Consider the following 14,501-nt stretch of genomic DNA (forward strand, 5'->3'; position numbering starts at 1 on the left):
GTAAATATTTGCATTTTTCCTGATCTTGAGTTCTTTCATTTTGTCTGACATATCACGTGTGTTCCTTTTCTGTGCAGCCAGGAGACTTATATGAAATTGAATGCTTCATTGATTAAACCTACCATCTGGGTTGGCCGTAGGGCCGTACGGGTACCTACTTCTGTTTGGCAGGTTTCTGACACTAGGTCGGTTACTTTTGTCGGTTTCTGGGAACTCCTGGGAATTGACAATTGCTACTCAGAATCAGGTGCGTCAAGAACGTTACGGATGGTCTTTAGAGGATGGAATTCTCTAAGCTGTCAGAAAGAGAGATGATGTCGGCGCAAAGATCTAAGTTGCGTAAGATTTCTCAAACAAAGTGTTTTCTGTTTCAGATTTTTATGTTGTTCCTAACTGTGTCTATGTTATTGGTGGGTGGAGTGTATTTTGGGATTCAGTCACTGTTGCCTTCCACTTCATCTACTCCTCCTTCTCATGATCTGAATTCTGTTCTTGTTCCCACTGTCTCTCCACATTCTTTTCATCCTCTGCCCCAACATGAACATGTCAGACGTGCGGAATTCATGAACAACTCCTTTGTCCAACTTTTGCATCGGCATCAGTTGGTCCTGAACACTACCAACTGTTGGGTGTGTGGGTTAATGCCACATACCATGGATAAGGGTATTCCGTATTTAGTTCTTCCCTACAGCTCCCAGGGGTCAGCTCGAGCGTTCCAAACCATGTTCCGTAGTGCACTAGATTCCTACCCCCGTCGAGAGCCACGTTCTACAGACCCTGGTTCTGGCCCGTACCACAAGTCTTTGGCGATAGCGATTGCTGATCTGGATAGAGATATTTTTGATGCATCGCTTATTCCAGAGGAAGAGGTGCGACCTTACAAGGATCTGAGTGAGGCTGAGTACACTATTTCAGTAGGTGATAGACAGCTTAAGAGCTCGTCTCCAATCTGGATTGTACCCCACCTAGGTCATTTTTGTCTGCAAGGTCTTGGTCGAAATCCGAGAGCTCAGCTTGGGAAGAGTGCTTGTACTGAGACATACGTTTTACCGATGCTCTCTTCCCCTGTATTTCTGATTGCCAAGGGTACCTATTTTGTGTGCCATGATCGTGCTTACACGTGGTTGCCCCGTGACTTCTCGGGCACCTGTTATATTGCGAATCTCTTGCCACCGACTTTCACAGTTGCCTCAGACTATCACAAGACAAGAGTTGTGAGAGGCGTTATTAGCAAAGAGGACACTGCCGGTCAAGAAGCAGGAGACTTCTTTAAGGGTTTCCTACCGTTTTGGGGACCTATGGTCAATAGTAGGAACCTGAGACAGTTGACTTGTGTGGTAGAATCAACTGCTAATATAACTGCAAGTGCTCTTGGTAACCTGACAGCAGAGCTTCAAGCGGATAGACTGATGACGTTACAGAAGCGTATGGTTCTAGATGTTGTACTCGCAGACAGAGGTGGTGTGTGCAAGGTGATCCATTCGAGCTGCTGTATTTTCATACCTGATAATGCTCCAACTGTTTATCAAGCCATCTCGAAGTTGCATAAAATCTCCGAGTCCATACACGTGGACGAAGGTGATTGGACGCTTCTAGGATGGTTTTGGGGTTTGATGTCGACTTGGGGTTGGAAGATTCTGATGATTGTAGGGGTTGTTGTGACGTTCCTGTTCACGTGTTGTCTTTGTGTACAGTGTGGTCCTACCTTATGTAGCCTTTGTGCTACAAAGTGTATAAGAAGGCCATCTGTTACCAGAGAGACATTGATGGATAGAATAATGTTCCAGCAACATCTAAACGATCTGATGAATATCGATATTGATTCTGATGTCGACTAGTGCTTGCCTACATGAGGGCAAAAGGAGCGTCTGAGGTTCGGTAAGAATCGGAACGACGTTTTGGGCTTGTTCGTATATGGATGAGTTTGGTATCTATGAACCGTAAATGACGAGATTAGTAGATGTACGTGTTTTCGCTACACTACTTGGAAGGGTTCGTCTTATTTACGGGTTTTTCATCTGAACCTTCGGGTTCCATTTTAGATACGGCATCCATTTTGTTTCTTGCCCTCACGTAGCTGGAGAACGGACAATGTCCGCCTGATGACCCTGGGATTCCCAAGCTCTTGCGGAAGATGCATATTCCTTTGAGTGTGCCTTTATGACTAGGGGAATGACACGGCAGAGGCAGATGGCTCCGCTCGAGGCTCATCTTGCAGTGCCGGTCTATTGTTTCAGCCGTGCATACGTTAGGCTCGGATCCTTTGATCCTGTGATCACGCTTCCGATATTGCCCCCACACTCTTTTCAAACTGTTGTCTGTCTTTGTTTTCCTGCACCTGTTTCTATCCCTTCTCTTAGGTCGTTTACCACTAGAATGGAATGTGCCTAATGGTGGGATAGCGTACTTTTACAGTTGGAAACCGACATGTTACTGTAATTATGTTCCGGGCTTCTGAAAACATGAATGCGATCTTTTTGAAGTTTACTGTGGGAACTGAGTTGTAACCTTTTGTTCGTTATGTTGTGCAATGGCGAAAATGTGTATAAAAGGAGCGATCCACTTTTGCAATTCGAAGCAGACTCTCTGAACCCACACTATGTTGTACTTCTAGCGATTTCTGTGTCCCTGCAGTAAATAAACGCTGATCTTTGACGCCGAAGGAAGTGTCCCGTGTCTCTGTAATTTGTACGCCGGAACAGGTATCCCCACGAAGGTTTCAGGTGTTGTTTCCTGGCACCGCTGGGCCTTAAATTAGCCCAGTCCTTCACTCCAGGGAGCGGACCGGGGAGCGTAGCATTGGAAAAACTCAGTTTATTCACTGTGTCACCTCTACGACCCTTTCTTGCGTCAATACGTCCCTTTTGCATACTTTACACCTGACTTAGGCATAATGTGGCGCAGGGCCTAACAAAGTCACACATCTACCCAGATGCGCCACTTTGTAAATATGACTGAATAAGGTGCATTATTTACAGCACTGGTGCGTCACAAAAAGTGGCGCACCGGTGGCGTTAAAGTGACGCATGGCCTCATAAATGAGGCCTTCAGTCTTCTACTCATGCATCATATTAAATTTATGACGTATTATGTCGGAAGTTCTTACAGATACGTCAGTATTTCAGACGTATCTGTAAGCGCAAAAGTGATGCATTGCTGGAGTGTGTCTCAAAAATGATGCAACTCCAGCAATGCATCCTTTCACATGGGGCCAGGCCTGCTGTGAAACAGGCGTAAGATTTAGACGCAACCGCGTCATAAAAGTGACGCAGTGATATCTCATAGATTTCACTGTGTCACCTCTACGACCCTTTCTTGCATCAATACGTCCCTTTTGCATACATTACACCTGACGTAGGTATAATGTGGCGCAGGGGCTAACAAAGTGACACATGTACCTAGATACGTCACTTTGTAAATATGACTGAATAAGGTGCATTATTTACAGCACTGGTGCGTCACAAAAAGTGACGCACCGGTGGCGTTAAAGTGACTATGGCCTCATAAATGAGGCCTTCAGGCTTCTACTCATGCGTCATATTAAATATATGACATATTATGTCGGAAGTACTTACAGATACGTCAGTATTTCAGACGTATCTGTAAGCGCAAAAGTGATGCATTGCTGGAGTGTGTCACAAAAATGATGCAACTCCAGCAATGCATCTTTTCTTACCCTTCCACACCCCCGTTCCTTTTCAACATTTTCTTTGAATATCCACATTCCCCATATTCACTCTCCTTCTCCTTACTTTCCTTCCCAACAATCACCTTCTTTCAGCCCCCCTACTTCACTTCCTTTCTCCTCTCATACCTTTCTGTTCTTTCTTACTCATTTTCCTTTCCATTATCAATGCACTCCACTTCACTTACTCTTTTTCATTTTCATTCAATGTAGCTCTTTGATGAGAATTGGAGGTAGTTCTGAAGAGAACTTTTTTTTTCTTCTTTTTTCTTCTTTTTCTTTTTTTAGAACAGAAACAAAAACAGGGAATGGAAACTGCTCAACACGAGCAAAAATAAACAAAACAAATTAGGGATGGGAACGGCAGCGATGGTTCTCCAATGCTCGAACCATGAGCAGGACACTTTGCTCCCCAAAGGTAAGGAGTTGATTGCAGTATCTGCATTTCAGGACACCTTTGTTGAATGCAGGCTGAATGTTAGGAACCAGCTCCTGCGATCGCCCACTCACAGAAGTAGTTGCTCCTCCGGTGGATGTAGAGGCCCCATCACTGGGAACCTCTTGTGCCAGAGCCCTGACACTTTCCCGGGCAAAATTCTGGGGGTGCCTCCTATCCACATGGCGAAGCATTGTGAAGTTCCCAAAAGAATATTTCTTTTTGGGGTCACCCCGTGACAGATCTTTTTTGCAGATCCTGCACTCCACTTTCGGAGCATTCACCTTTTTCTGTCCATCTGGTATGGAAAAAAAATTCCAGATGAAATGCTCTTTCACCTTTGGCTGAGGAGGCTCTTCATCAATAAATTCAGGCTCATCTTCACTGCTGGATGGTCTGGCAGCCATGATTAACCAAGCAAGATCGAAGAGAAAAAAAGGCAGGTCTTTCAGTCACAAAAGTGAAAGAAGAAGTGAAGGAAATGGGTGGGGATTTCATTCTTTGTAAAAAAAACTGTTAGCAACCAATGAAAAGTGTTATTTTAAGGTCATATGACTTGACGCGCTGACGCTGCGCGCACCGGAGCGCTTCCGGGTGCTTATACGCGGCATGAACGTAGGCGCTTCCGGGGTGCATACGCGGCGTGAACGTAGGCGCATTCGCGGCGCGAACGTAGGCGCTTCCGGGGCGCATACGCGGCGCGAACGTAGGCGCTTCCGAGTCGCATACGCGGCGCGAACGTAGGCGCTTCCGGGGGCGCTTACGCGGCGCGCCAAAGTGACGTTTTGATAGTTTCACGGAGATGCTAAATTATTTTCATTTCCTTATTCAAAAAAACTGCTTTTATATGTATGGTACTAAATGTCTTGCGTTATTATTTACTTTTCATTCATATTTTTTTACACGAACGCAAGTAGCGCTCTGGGTGCGCTTTCCGGAGAGCTTACCGGTGCGCGGACCCAGAGCGCCCCAAGAAAAAATGATTTAAAAAAAAATAAAAAAATATATTATTATAAAAAAAAAAATACTAATTAATACTCACACAAATCAGCACATTAAAAAAAAATCGTAGGTTACAAACTCGATATAGAAAGGAATTAGCATTTAAAAAACCTATGAAATTCACTGAAAAAAAACATAGGTTTCACACCAGTCATAGTTAGGAATTAGCATTTAAAATCCTATTAAATTCACTGAAAAAACCATAGGTTTCACACCAGTTATAGTTACCTGGAAATTTTACTGACATAAAACCATTGAAATGCCCACGTTATAGTTAGTTGGACTCACTCTAACTTGCGCGCCTGCAATGCACTGCTGATGATGTCACATATTACATCACTCATGACATGGTCAGTGACATCACTCATGACATCACTGATGAAACCATCCTTGTGACAGAGTGACAGACCTCCTTTCAGTGTAATGTAACCCTTAAAACACATATTCAAAAAATAGAAATTAACATTTTCAAAAAAATGGAGATACCCATACCAGTTACAACAAACAATTCAGTAATTCCACCTTCTATATACACATCCACTCATTCACCAACAGTTCTATATAGTCACTCATACATATACTCACTAATCATATGTAGTGATACACCTATACATCCTGTTACACACCGACAGTCATCCAAAAGTTACTCACACACATACTCACACATGCAAATAAACTATTGAACATCCATTTATTTGCATATAGCACTATACACACACTACCACTTTACTTCTATGGAAATTTACACATACTTACTCTCTTAAACAATCACTTATAGAAACACATACTTATTTAAACAGGAACTCTTACAATCTCTCGCTCTCACATATACTCACTTATATACATCAATACTCACATATAATAGATTAAAACATATGTAGTTACTGATAAAGACACTAGTGAGACAGTCATTCACTCACTAACACACACATATACACACTCATCCACCCACACAGTCCTGCACATATGCTGTCTTCAAAACACATACAAACAGTGAGTCAGTCACCAACCCATGCAGCCACTTATACACAAAGTGAAACACTGATACATATATTTCAATATTTAAAAGTTACTCGCTAATATATGTATTCACTAAGATACACTTAATAAGGCAGTTAACAAATAATTTTTTTAAAGCATCCATTTACACACTTATTTAACCATTTATTCTTCCATCGACCTTTACAAATACATATATAAAACAAATGTATTTTTCAGAAAGACACACATTCACTGGATAGTGTCATCAGTGATGTCATGAGTGATGTCACTGACCATGTCATGAGTGATGTAATATGTGACATAATCAGCAGTGCATTGCAGGCGCGCAAGTTACAGTGAGTCCAACTAACTATAACGTGGGAATTTCAATGGTTTTATGTCAGTAAAATTTCCAGGTAACTATAACTGGTGTGAAACCTATGGTTTTTTCAGTGAATATATATATATCTCCGTTGGATGTTACTTCTCTTGGACACCCGATGCTATGCCAGCACACATCCAGCAAGCACAAGTAGAAACTACGACTTACAGGTCAGTTTTTTACCAAAATTATCTACTTATTTTAGGCTCAAGCAATAGGCAATAAAAAATGGTCCTTTGCTGTACAAATCCGGACCAACACGTTTCGGCGAGTTGCCTTCTACTGGGTCACTGTGGGTTCGACATTACACACATTTTAGTACATGTCCTTCTTCCATGTCCATAACCCCTGTTTGCAACTAGAGCAATGCCTTTCTTAGTTTTTCTTTGGCAAAAAATCCCCGTCATCAGTGATTCACTTCATCACATTTCAAAGATAAAATCTTATAACATTCATATTATCATGCTATTAAGCAATTCAACATATTTCTTTTCCTTTTTTCCTTTTTTCATTCCATTTTTGTTCCCCTTTGTGTGATGAATTTTGTATTTTTTACCAACAACACACATGTTTTTATACTACATTTTATCACCATACAAGGGCTAAAATAAATAAAAGATATTAATCACAAATCAATTATTGCATAATTGACCAGTGTTCCTCCTTATAACACTTCCCATTGATTAACATTTTATTTAACACCAATGCCTAATCAGGAACAGAAATTGATCTGAGTGTGAGTATATAAATAATTAATCACAAAAAGATAAAGTCATAAGTAAAACACATAAAGGCACAAGAGATAAAAATATTTTAAAGTGCCCTGTGTTAGATAGATAGATAGTTCACTGCCACCCTGGGTTCTCAATAAAGTGTCACATGCTACTTATACCCACTCCGGGATTCTTGTTCAGCTAAATGCCAAATTATATTCATTTAGCAATTTAAAGTGACATGTGCTTTATTGAGATACTCACTCATGAGTTTTACTAATTAAAGTGAAAAAATGCTGTTCTTTAGCCCCTCTTCATTTGCAATATTCCTGTTTTCTTGGGGTTACTCAGCATATCTTTGTTTTGCATTTGACATTTCCATTTCATTTGATTATCTTAAAGTGCCAAGTACTAGTGCAATATTTCTTTTTACGAGAGATTATTACTTCTGCAAAAGATACTATCTATAATATGCTGTTCATTAATAGAAAATAGCCCCTGTTCTCTTATAATACACATTTTCTCTGTTTCAGTTAACCCCTTGCATGCTGATGACGGTCCCCCAGCCATCATGCACTACGGTGCTCATGTGCTGATGACGGCTGGGGGCCGTCATAAACCCGCCCACTCGCGATTCTGCCGCACAGGCGCAGAATCGCGGAGGCATGGAAGGGGTTAAAACGTGTCATGCATGTGTGTGTGTTTTCCTTTTTTCCTATCCCTTGATATAAGATACATCTCAAACAGCTCAATCTTTCAGTACCTGTACACGTAGAGAGAATGATCCTGCACATCTGAATCTTCACAATCTAATATCATTCCATTATGACATAATTCATCTGTCCATAGTCATTTATAAGTGCACAAATAGTTTTGCATCTTTGTTATGGCCCCAGGTTTCTTCTGTTCCCATCAATATTATCAATTGGGATTCCTGTTTCCGCAGCTCATTTTCCTGATTTACCCCTCTCGATTGGGTTTGATGTGCTTAATGCCCCAATAGGAGAAAGTAGACAAGGATTGATTGGGCATTTGGTCGAAGTGGCAGACTACTGGGTAGGTCTTATCCCCGTTTCGAATCGCTCTTATATGCTGTAAAAACCTTAATTTCAGCTCATTGTTTGTACTGCCTTCATATAGTTTGTTACAGCCACATTTTAATACATAAATCACAAAGTCTGTGTTGCAAGTTATTCTTTCTATTATCACCACAGTGCGACCATCCATCGCGTGATAGTTTTTACTATTAGTTCCATATTTGCAAGCCTTACATGATCTGCACTTCACAAAGCTTCCTGATTCTCTGACAACCATGTGCCAGTTTCTTGCTGGTTCTTTCTGGGAATAAAGTGAATGGAGGTTAAAATGTCACCTAGGGAACGTACCTTCTTTGATATAATTGTTTGTTAAATGTTCTTCATTTCTCAGCACACACCAGTGTTTTTTGAAGACTGACGCAAAGGTTGATTGTGCCAAGTTACATTCAAGAAAGATCTTTTTGTTATCATTACTTTCCTCTTTCTGGGAACTTACAGGATAAAGTGACTCCTTTCTTGACTTTACATCTTGCATCATCAAGAACATTTATTGGATATCCCCACTGTCTATACATTACAGATCAGCCTGTAAACCTCTACATCGTATAGCACTTCAGTGGAGCAAATTCTTCTTGCTCTCAACATGTAACTGTACGGAATGCTCCATTTCAATGCACCTGGGTGGCCACTGTTAGAATATAAGATCCAGTTGGTTGCAGTGGGCTTTCTGTGGATCCTGGTGGTTAAGATTTCATTTTGGACTTCGAATTGTATATCCAGGAAGATAAAGTGTTGTTGGCTCCAAGTATAGGTGAACTGTAGGTTAGACTGCTTGGTGTTAAAATTTTTCATGAAGAGCTTCAGATCTTTCTCACTGCCCTCCCAAAGAATAAACAGGTCGTCAATAAACCTGGTCCACATGACCACCTGTTCCATAAACATGTTGTTCTCCGTGGCCCAGGTAACCTCCTTCTCCCACCAACCCATGAAAAGATTTGAGTAGGTGTGGGCGAAGGAGGTGCCCATTGCCGTTCCTTGTTCTTGCAGGTAGAATTTCCCGTCAAATGTGAACACATTGTGTGTAAGACAGTATTCCAACATGTCCAATAGCATTTGTGTATGTTTTAACCACTCCACTGGCCAATCTTTCATGAAGCTCGTGCAGGCCTGTATTCCCATTTCATGTCTGATTGAAGTATACAATGAAACAACATACATTATGACCATGATGTACTCTTTTTTCCAAGGGATATCGTCTACATCTTCTTATTAAATCTGTGCTGCCGTTTATGTAAGAGGGGAGCTTGATCACATATTCTTGTAAGAATAAGTCAAGTAATCTGGAGCTTTTCTCTAGTAAAGATCCAATGGAGCTTACTATTGGCCCTCTGGGCGGGTTCACTGTACTTTTATTAATTTTGGGCAGTAGATAAGAAGTTGCCATTCTTGCATTCTCTGTGCGAAGGTATTTCAATTCCTCCCAGTCCAATAAACCTCTCTCAGACCAATCCTTCAATTTCCGATGGTATTCTACTTCCAATTTGGTTGTGGGATTTCTTTTTAAACAGATGTAGTACTGTGGGTTGTTCAATTGTCTTTGTGCTTCCTTTACATATTTTGTTTGGTCCATAAGGACGATATTTCCCCCTTTATCAGAGGGTTTAATAATGAGTGCAGGATCATTTTTTAACTCATTGATGTCTTTCCAATCCCTTGGCGAGAAATTGCCCTTAGTGTGGTCAATTTTCCAGTCTTTTTGAATATTGTTCAAGTCGTCGACCACAAGTTTATGAAAGAGATTCAAGCGGTTCCCTGGTGGAAGCTGTGGGCAGAACTTGCTTCCAGGTCTCAATCCACTACGTACATGTTCATTTGTCGTGAGGCCCATGTGCTGAAGTTTCTCAATTGATTGATTCATATTAGATTCCCCTACTGGAAAGTCCTCCATACTATTGGTCTGATCCAACTCTTGAATATTTTATAAATCAGGGACATCTGCAATTTGGAATGAAGGGCGTCTACTGGTCTCCATTGTTTGTCGCATTCTTGTTTTCTGCCTCATTTGATGGAATTCATGTAACTTCAATTTCCTTACATATTTATACATTTCTATTCTTGTATCTACAACATCTGGACAAGATATTGGGCAGAATGTTAGGCCTAAATTGAGCATGTACATTTGGTTGTCTTTCAATGTTATTGATGAGATATTAATTACCAGGGGTTTTGAGTTCATGTCCGTTGTTTTTCCACTCATTTCAGATTCTGGTTCCTTCCTCTGCCTCCTCCTCTTCCTCCTTCTTGTTCTACGTCCTCTTTTGGTTGTCCCTGTTGTGTACGTCCCCTTCCTCCTTGTCGCGTTGTCATTCGGAGTAGTCTTAGTTCCTTCTGAATATCCAGTTTCGCTCTAGGTGTTTCATCCGTGCTGGATCCAGCGTCCGAGCTCACTTTGCTTTCATTTTGTGCTGATCGTATAATTGGAGTAGACTTATCTTTTCCTCTCAAGCTCTCAATTTTTTGGGCAAATGTGTAAACTCAGCCATACTGGTAATCCAGCCTATCTCTTATGAATTTTTCAGCTTTTATTTCCATTATTTCCTCATCATATTTCTGTAAGGACTTCTCCAACCTACTAAGTTGATCTTTTAGGGTGGCATCCCCCTTGTGTTTCTCCAATTCTTTATTAATTGTCTCAATTTTCTCTGACTGTAACTTCATTTTTCTTCTTGCATGCTCAATGAGTATCTTTGTCAATCTCACTGAGCATTCCGCACCAATCATTGATTAAATCCTCGTCCATATCCTCATTAGCATTATCCTAAGACCCATTGGTATTTTTTTGCATTCCAAATATTTATTACGGGATGAAATTTCCCACCATATATTGAAATGTATAGTGGAAGCAACCGGCAGCTGCAATCTGCTCCTGGGGTTCTCTTTTCTCCTCTTGTCCAGTGCTCCCTGCCCTTCCCATTTGCATTTTATTTATTTTTTAATTGAATTAAAATGTATTTCTGCCAGGACCCGGCAGCTGCACACTGGTACCTGGCTGCCTGCCCGCTTTTTTAGGTTGCACAGCATCATGCACATGCTTTATGGTTTTTAAAAAAAAATTCAAACTCTAAAATGGCAATGCATGCTCACACATCCACAATCGTCAAAGCCATCTTGAAATGCTTTTTTTCTGTATTAGAAATAACAGTCCAAGCATGCCCATGCGTGTTCTGTGTTGTCCACTCCAGTGGCCTGCTCAGCAATGTTTTTCTCATAAACAAAATGGAAAAAACACTTGAAGATAGACACCTCTGCATGTGTGTGCATGTACTTGCGTTACGCCACAACAGTAGCCCTTTTTTTCTTTCTAATTACAATGCAAACAAGCATCGGTGAAGCCTATTGGCTTTTCTATTGCTTGTTTTAGGTGCTTTCCATAGCATAAAAAAACAGGTGTCTGGTTTGAAGGTTGAGGCAGATGGATGAGTCAGATCCTACTCTGTAGTCCTATGAAGGAGGTGGTTTTTTTCCTTATTTTTTTCAATTTTAAAAATGGTACCGAAGATGGAAGGCAAGTGGTGGTCCAGACTAAAGGGTGGAGGGAGATGGTTAGGTCAGGCAACCTGACTCACATACTACGGTCTTCTGAAAGACTCTGTGGGTGCTGACGAGGAGGAGGAGAGGTAGTCTTATCTAAGTGCACAGCCCTTCTAAATGAAAAAGCAGTCGTTGTGCTAACTTGGTGAACGAAAGAGAGCTTTTGGGGGAGTATCTATATTCCAGCTTAGCTACAGATGCATTTCTTCCTCTTCCTGCCGCGACAGAGATTTTTAGGCTGGGGGAAACTATAATTACACTGCAAAATTTGGAAAAGGACTCCTAATTTTGCATAACGTTTTTTTTACCTGAGTGTGCACTTTTAGTAAACAAGCCTCATGAGATACCAGTAGGATTCTGCTTCGCACAGGAAATGCCCACAAGAGATATTTTTTGCTCGAACCACTCTCCTGCTCACCAGACTTTTTTTTTTGACACAAGGTGCTTGCTCGAGTAAAACAAAGGTGATGCAAAATATTGACAACTCACGTTTTAGTACGAAAGTGTAACTTTGTGATGTTTGTATGGAGTTTAGCAAAATCTTTAGAGAAAAAAGAACGTGATTTTTCACACCCCAGTTACATGTTGTTCTTGTGGGTCTGCTAGTTGCTGTTTTAATGAAGGAATCACACCAGTTGTGACTGCAGTGGGACCTCCTGGTTGTTTCGAACACGGGGCATGCCAGAAAGATATTGAATATACAAAAATAGTAGTTGCTTGACCTGTAGATTGTCACAAGATAAGCAGCTGCCTCATAATATATGTTTTTGTTTATAATGCTTAGACTCTGCTGCGCAGTGCTGTGCCAGTAACTGTTTCCAGGTGCACAACAGATGGCAAGTGGTTAAGAATGTTCTACAAAAGCAGCATGAAGCATGGTTTATAGACTTTGGTTACAGCAAGTTTAGCAGATTACTTGTCTTGGTCATATCTTTGGTTCTTTGTATAACGGGCCTATCTCTATCGAAAGTGAGCACAACTGACTCATGACAGTTATGTGAATTTAACAAGGCTAACCTAACTGTTTTATGCTCAAAATTAAGCGGGATGCTTATGAAAACAGCAGGCACAAAATGTGCCAATCCTTTTTTGTACTCTTGGACAGGAAAGATCTGGCCTGGTGTCTTTATATGGAATACTGCTGAACCGGCACTTGAATTTGCAGAGATCTTAAACTGAAAGATTCACCTAACTGCATACTTAATTGCTGGTCCTGCCCTGGGAGTTTGGATACATCACTTATTTTTGACAGATGGTCATATGTCCTGATAAGACCCTTTGACACACACTTTGTTGAGTCGAAACATCGAGAATATAATACTGTGTGCACAGACACTCAAATACCCGAAGAATATTTGATTTGATTTTTTCAAGTTACTGAAGTACCAGATACTTATTTGTATATTTTTTTGTTCTTGTCCACACCATAGAGTACTGAGCTGTCTGTACTATTTTATTTCTTTACAATTCATGTTATGCTATTAAATACAAAAATAAACAATTGACGATTGCGCAAAATATTGAGCCCAGTAATTACTGTTTGGATTGAATCTTAACAGCATTTCTTTTCCATTACATTATTTAGAAAGTCAAATAATGTCATCACTTGATGCATGAATTAATCATAGGGAACCACTGATCATGATATTTCCCAGGTTCTGTTTGGTTTAATCATTCAATCAGGATTTTGTGGATCGTGCTACTCACCCAAGAGGGTCTCAAAGCACTGGGGAGGAAGAGGGGCGAGGGGGAGTGTTAAGCAGCTCTGCGTTCAAACGAAGAACCAGGTCTTGAGATCCTTTCTGAATAGGTGCAGTGTCAGGCTTTGTCTGATGCGGAGGGGGAGTTCGTTCCAGGCTATTTTGTGCCTCAGTATCTGCTACCCTCGTTTAACACAGAGCTGCACACTACGGCAGTAGGCAGACTGGTAAAATAGAATCTAGCTTCTGCCCCTACTTCAGCCTTTCACAATACCACCTTAGCCAACGGTGGAATGTCCCACATCTACCAATAAGTTTCAGTGCAAGCCTAAAAACAAGTGTTTAGTTAGAGATATCGGTTTGCCAATCTTTGTTAGCTATGTTGTACAGTATTGTGGTTGCTGTGCAGCATGTTGATAATTTTTAACAGAAAATTGTTTACATTTTTTTTGTTACTTTCTATATCAGCAAGAAGACATTGTGTACAACTGTACAACCCTATTATAAGCACGTTTATTCTAAAAAATGTTTTTTATATGTATTGTCCTTGCAAAAGTGGCATATTATTTTTACATGTTGTAAGGCTTGTTTGTTATTTTTGTTGTTGTTGTGCGGGGACATCGGCCTCAGAAACACACAACTTGCTACGATTTTGCACCTCTCAGAGAAAAGGTGTTCTCTTAGTATGCCACTGGGTAGAGCAGACAAATAGAGTGCTTGCTTTTGTGGTGCACTGGTAGAATACCAGTGCGTTTGCTTCGAATGTCAAACAGGACATTCATAAAAACGCTCATGTGCAGACTGAGGACAACCCACCTGCCCGGCTGAACCTAGACCATGGGTATGTCTTGTTTATGCCACTCTTGCATGTTAGCAGTGGGTGCAGTGTGTCCTTTGCTGTCATCAATGGGTGATTTAGAGGAAAAAAAATACATGATGATCACAACATGCCAGGACACAGATGGCCGAACTCA

The 14,501-nt window shown here is 40.9% G+C and overlaps 1 protein-coding gene across 1 annotated transcript; it reads left to right on the plus strand.

Moving 5' to 3' along the window:
- The first annotated feature begins 281 nt into the window (after nucleotides 1–281).
- On the plus strand, nucleotides 282–1,838 carry LOC147751248 (endogenous retrovirus group PABLB member 1 Env polyprotein-like). Its single transcript, XM_086938085.1, has one exon. It carries the CDS (start codon nucleotides 282–284, stop codon nucleotides 1,836–1,838), a length of 1,557 nt encoding a protein of 518 aa, XP_086794211.1.
- Nucleotides 1,839–14,501: the final 12,663 nt, after the last annotated feature.

This window comes from Lissotriton vulgaris, chromosome 1_1, assembly GCF_964263255.1.
Source record: "Lissotriton vulgaris chromosome 1_1, aLisVul1.2, whole genome shotgun sequence".
NCBI classification, from domain to species: domain Eukaryota; kingdom Metazoa; phylum Chordata; class Amphibia; order Caudata; family Salamandridae; genus Lissotriton; species Lissotriton vulgaris.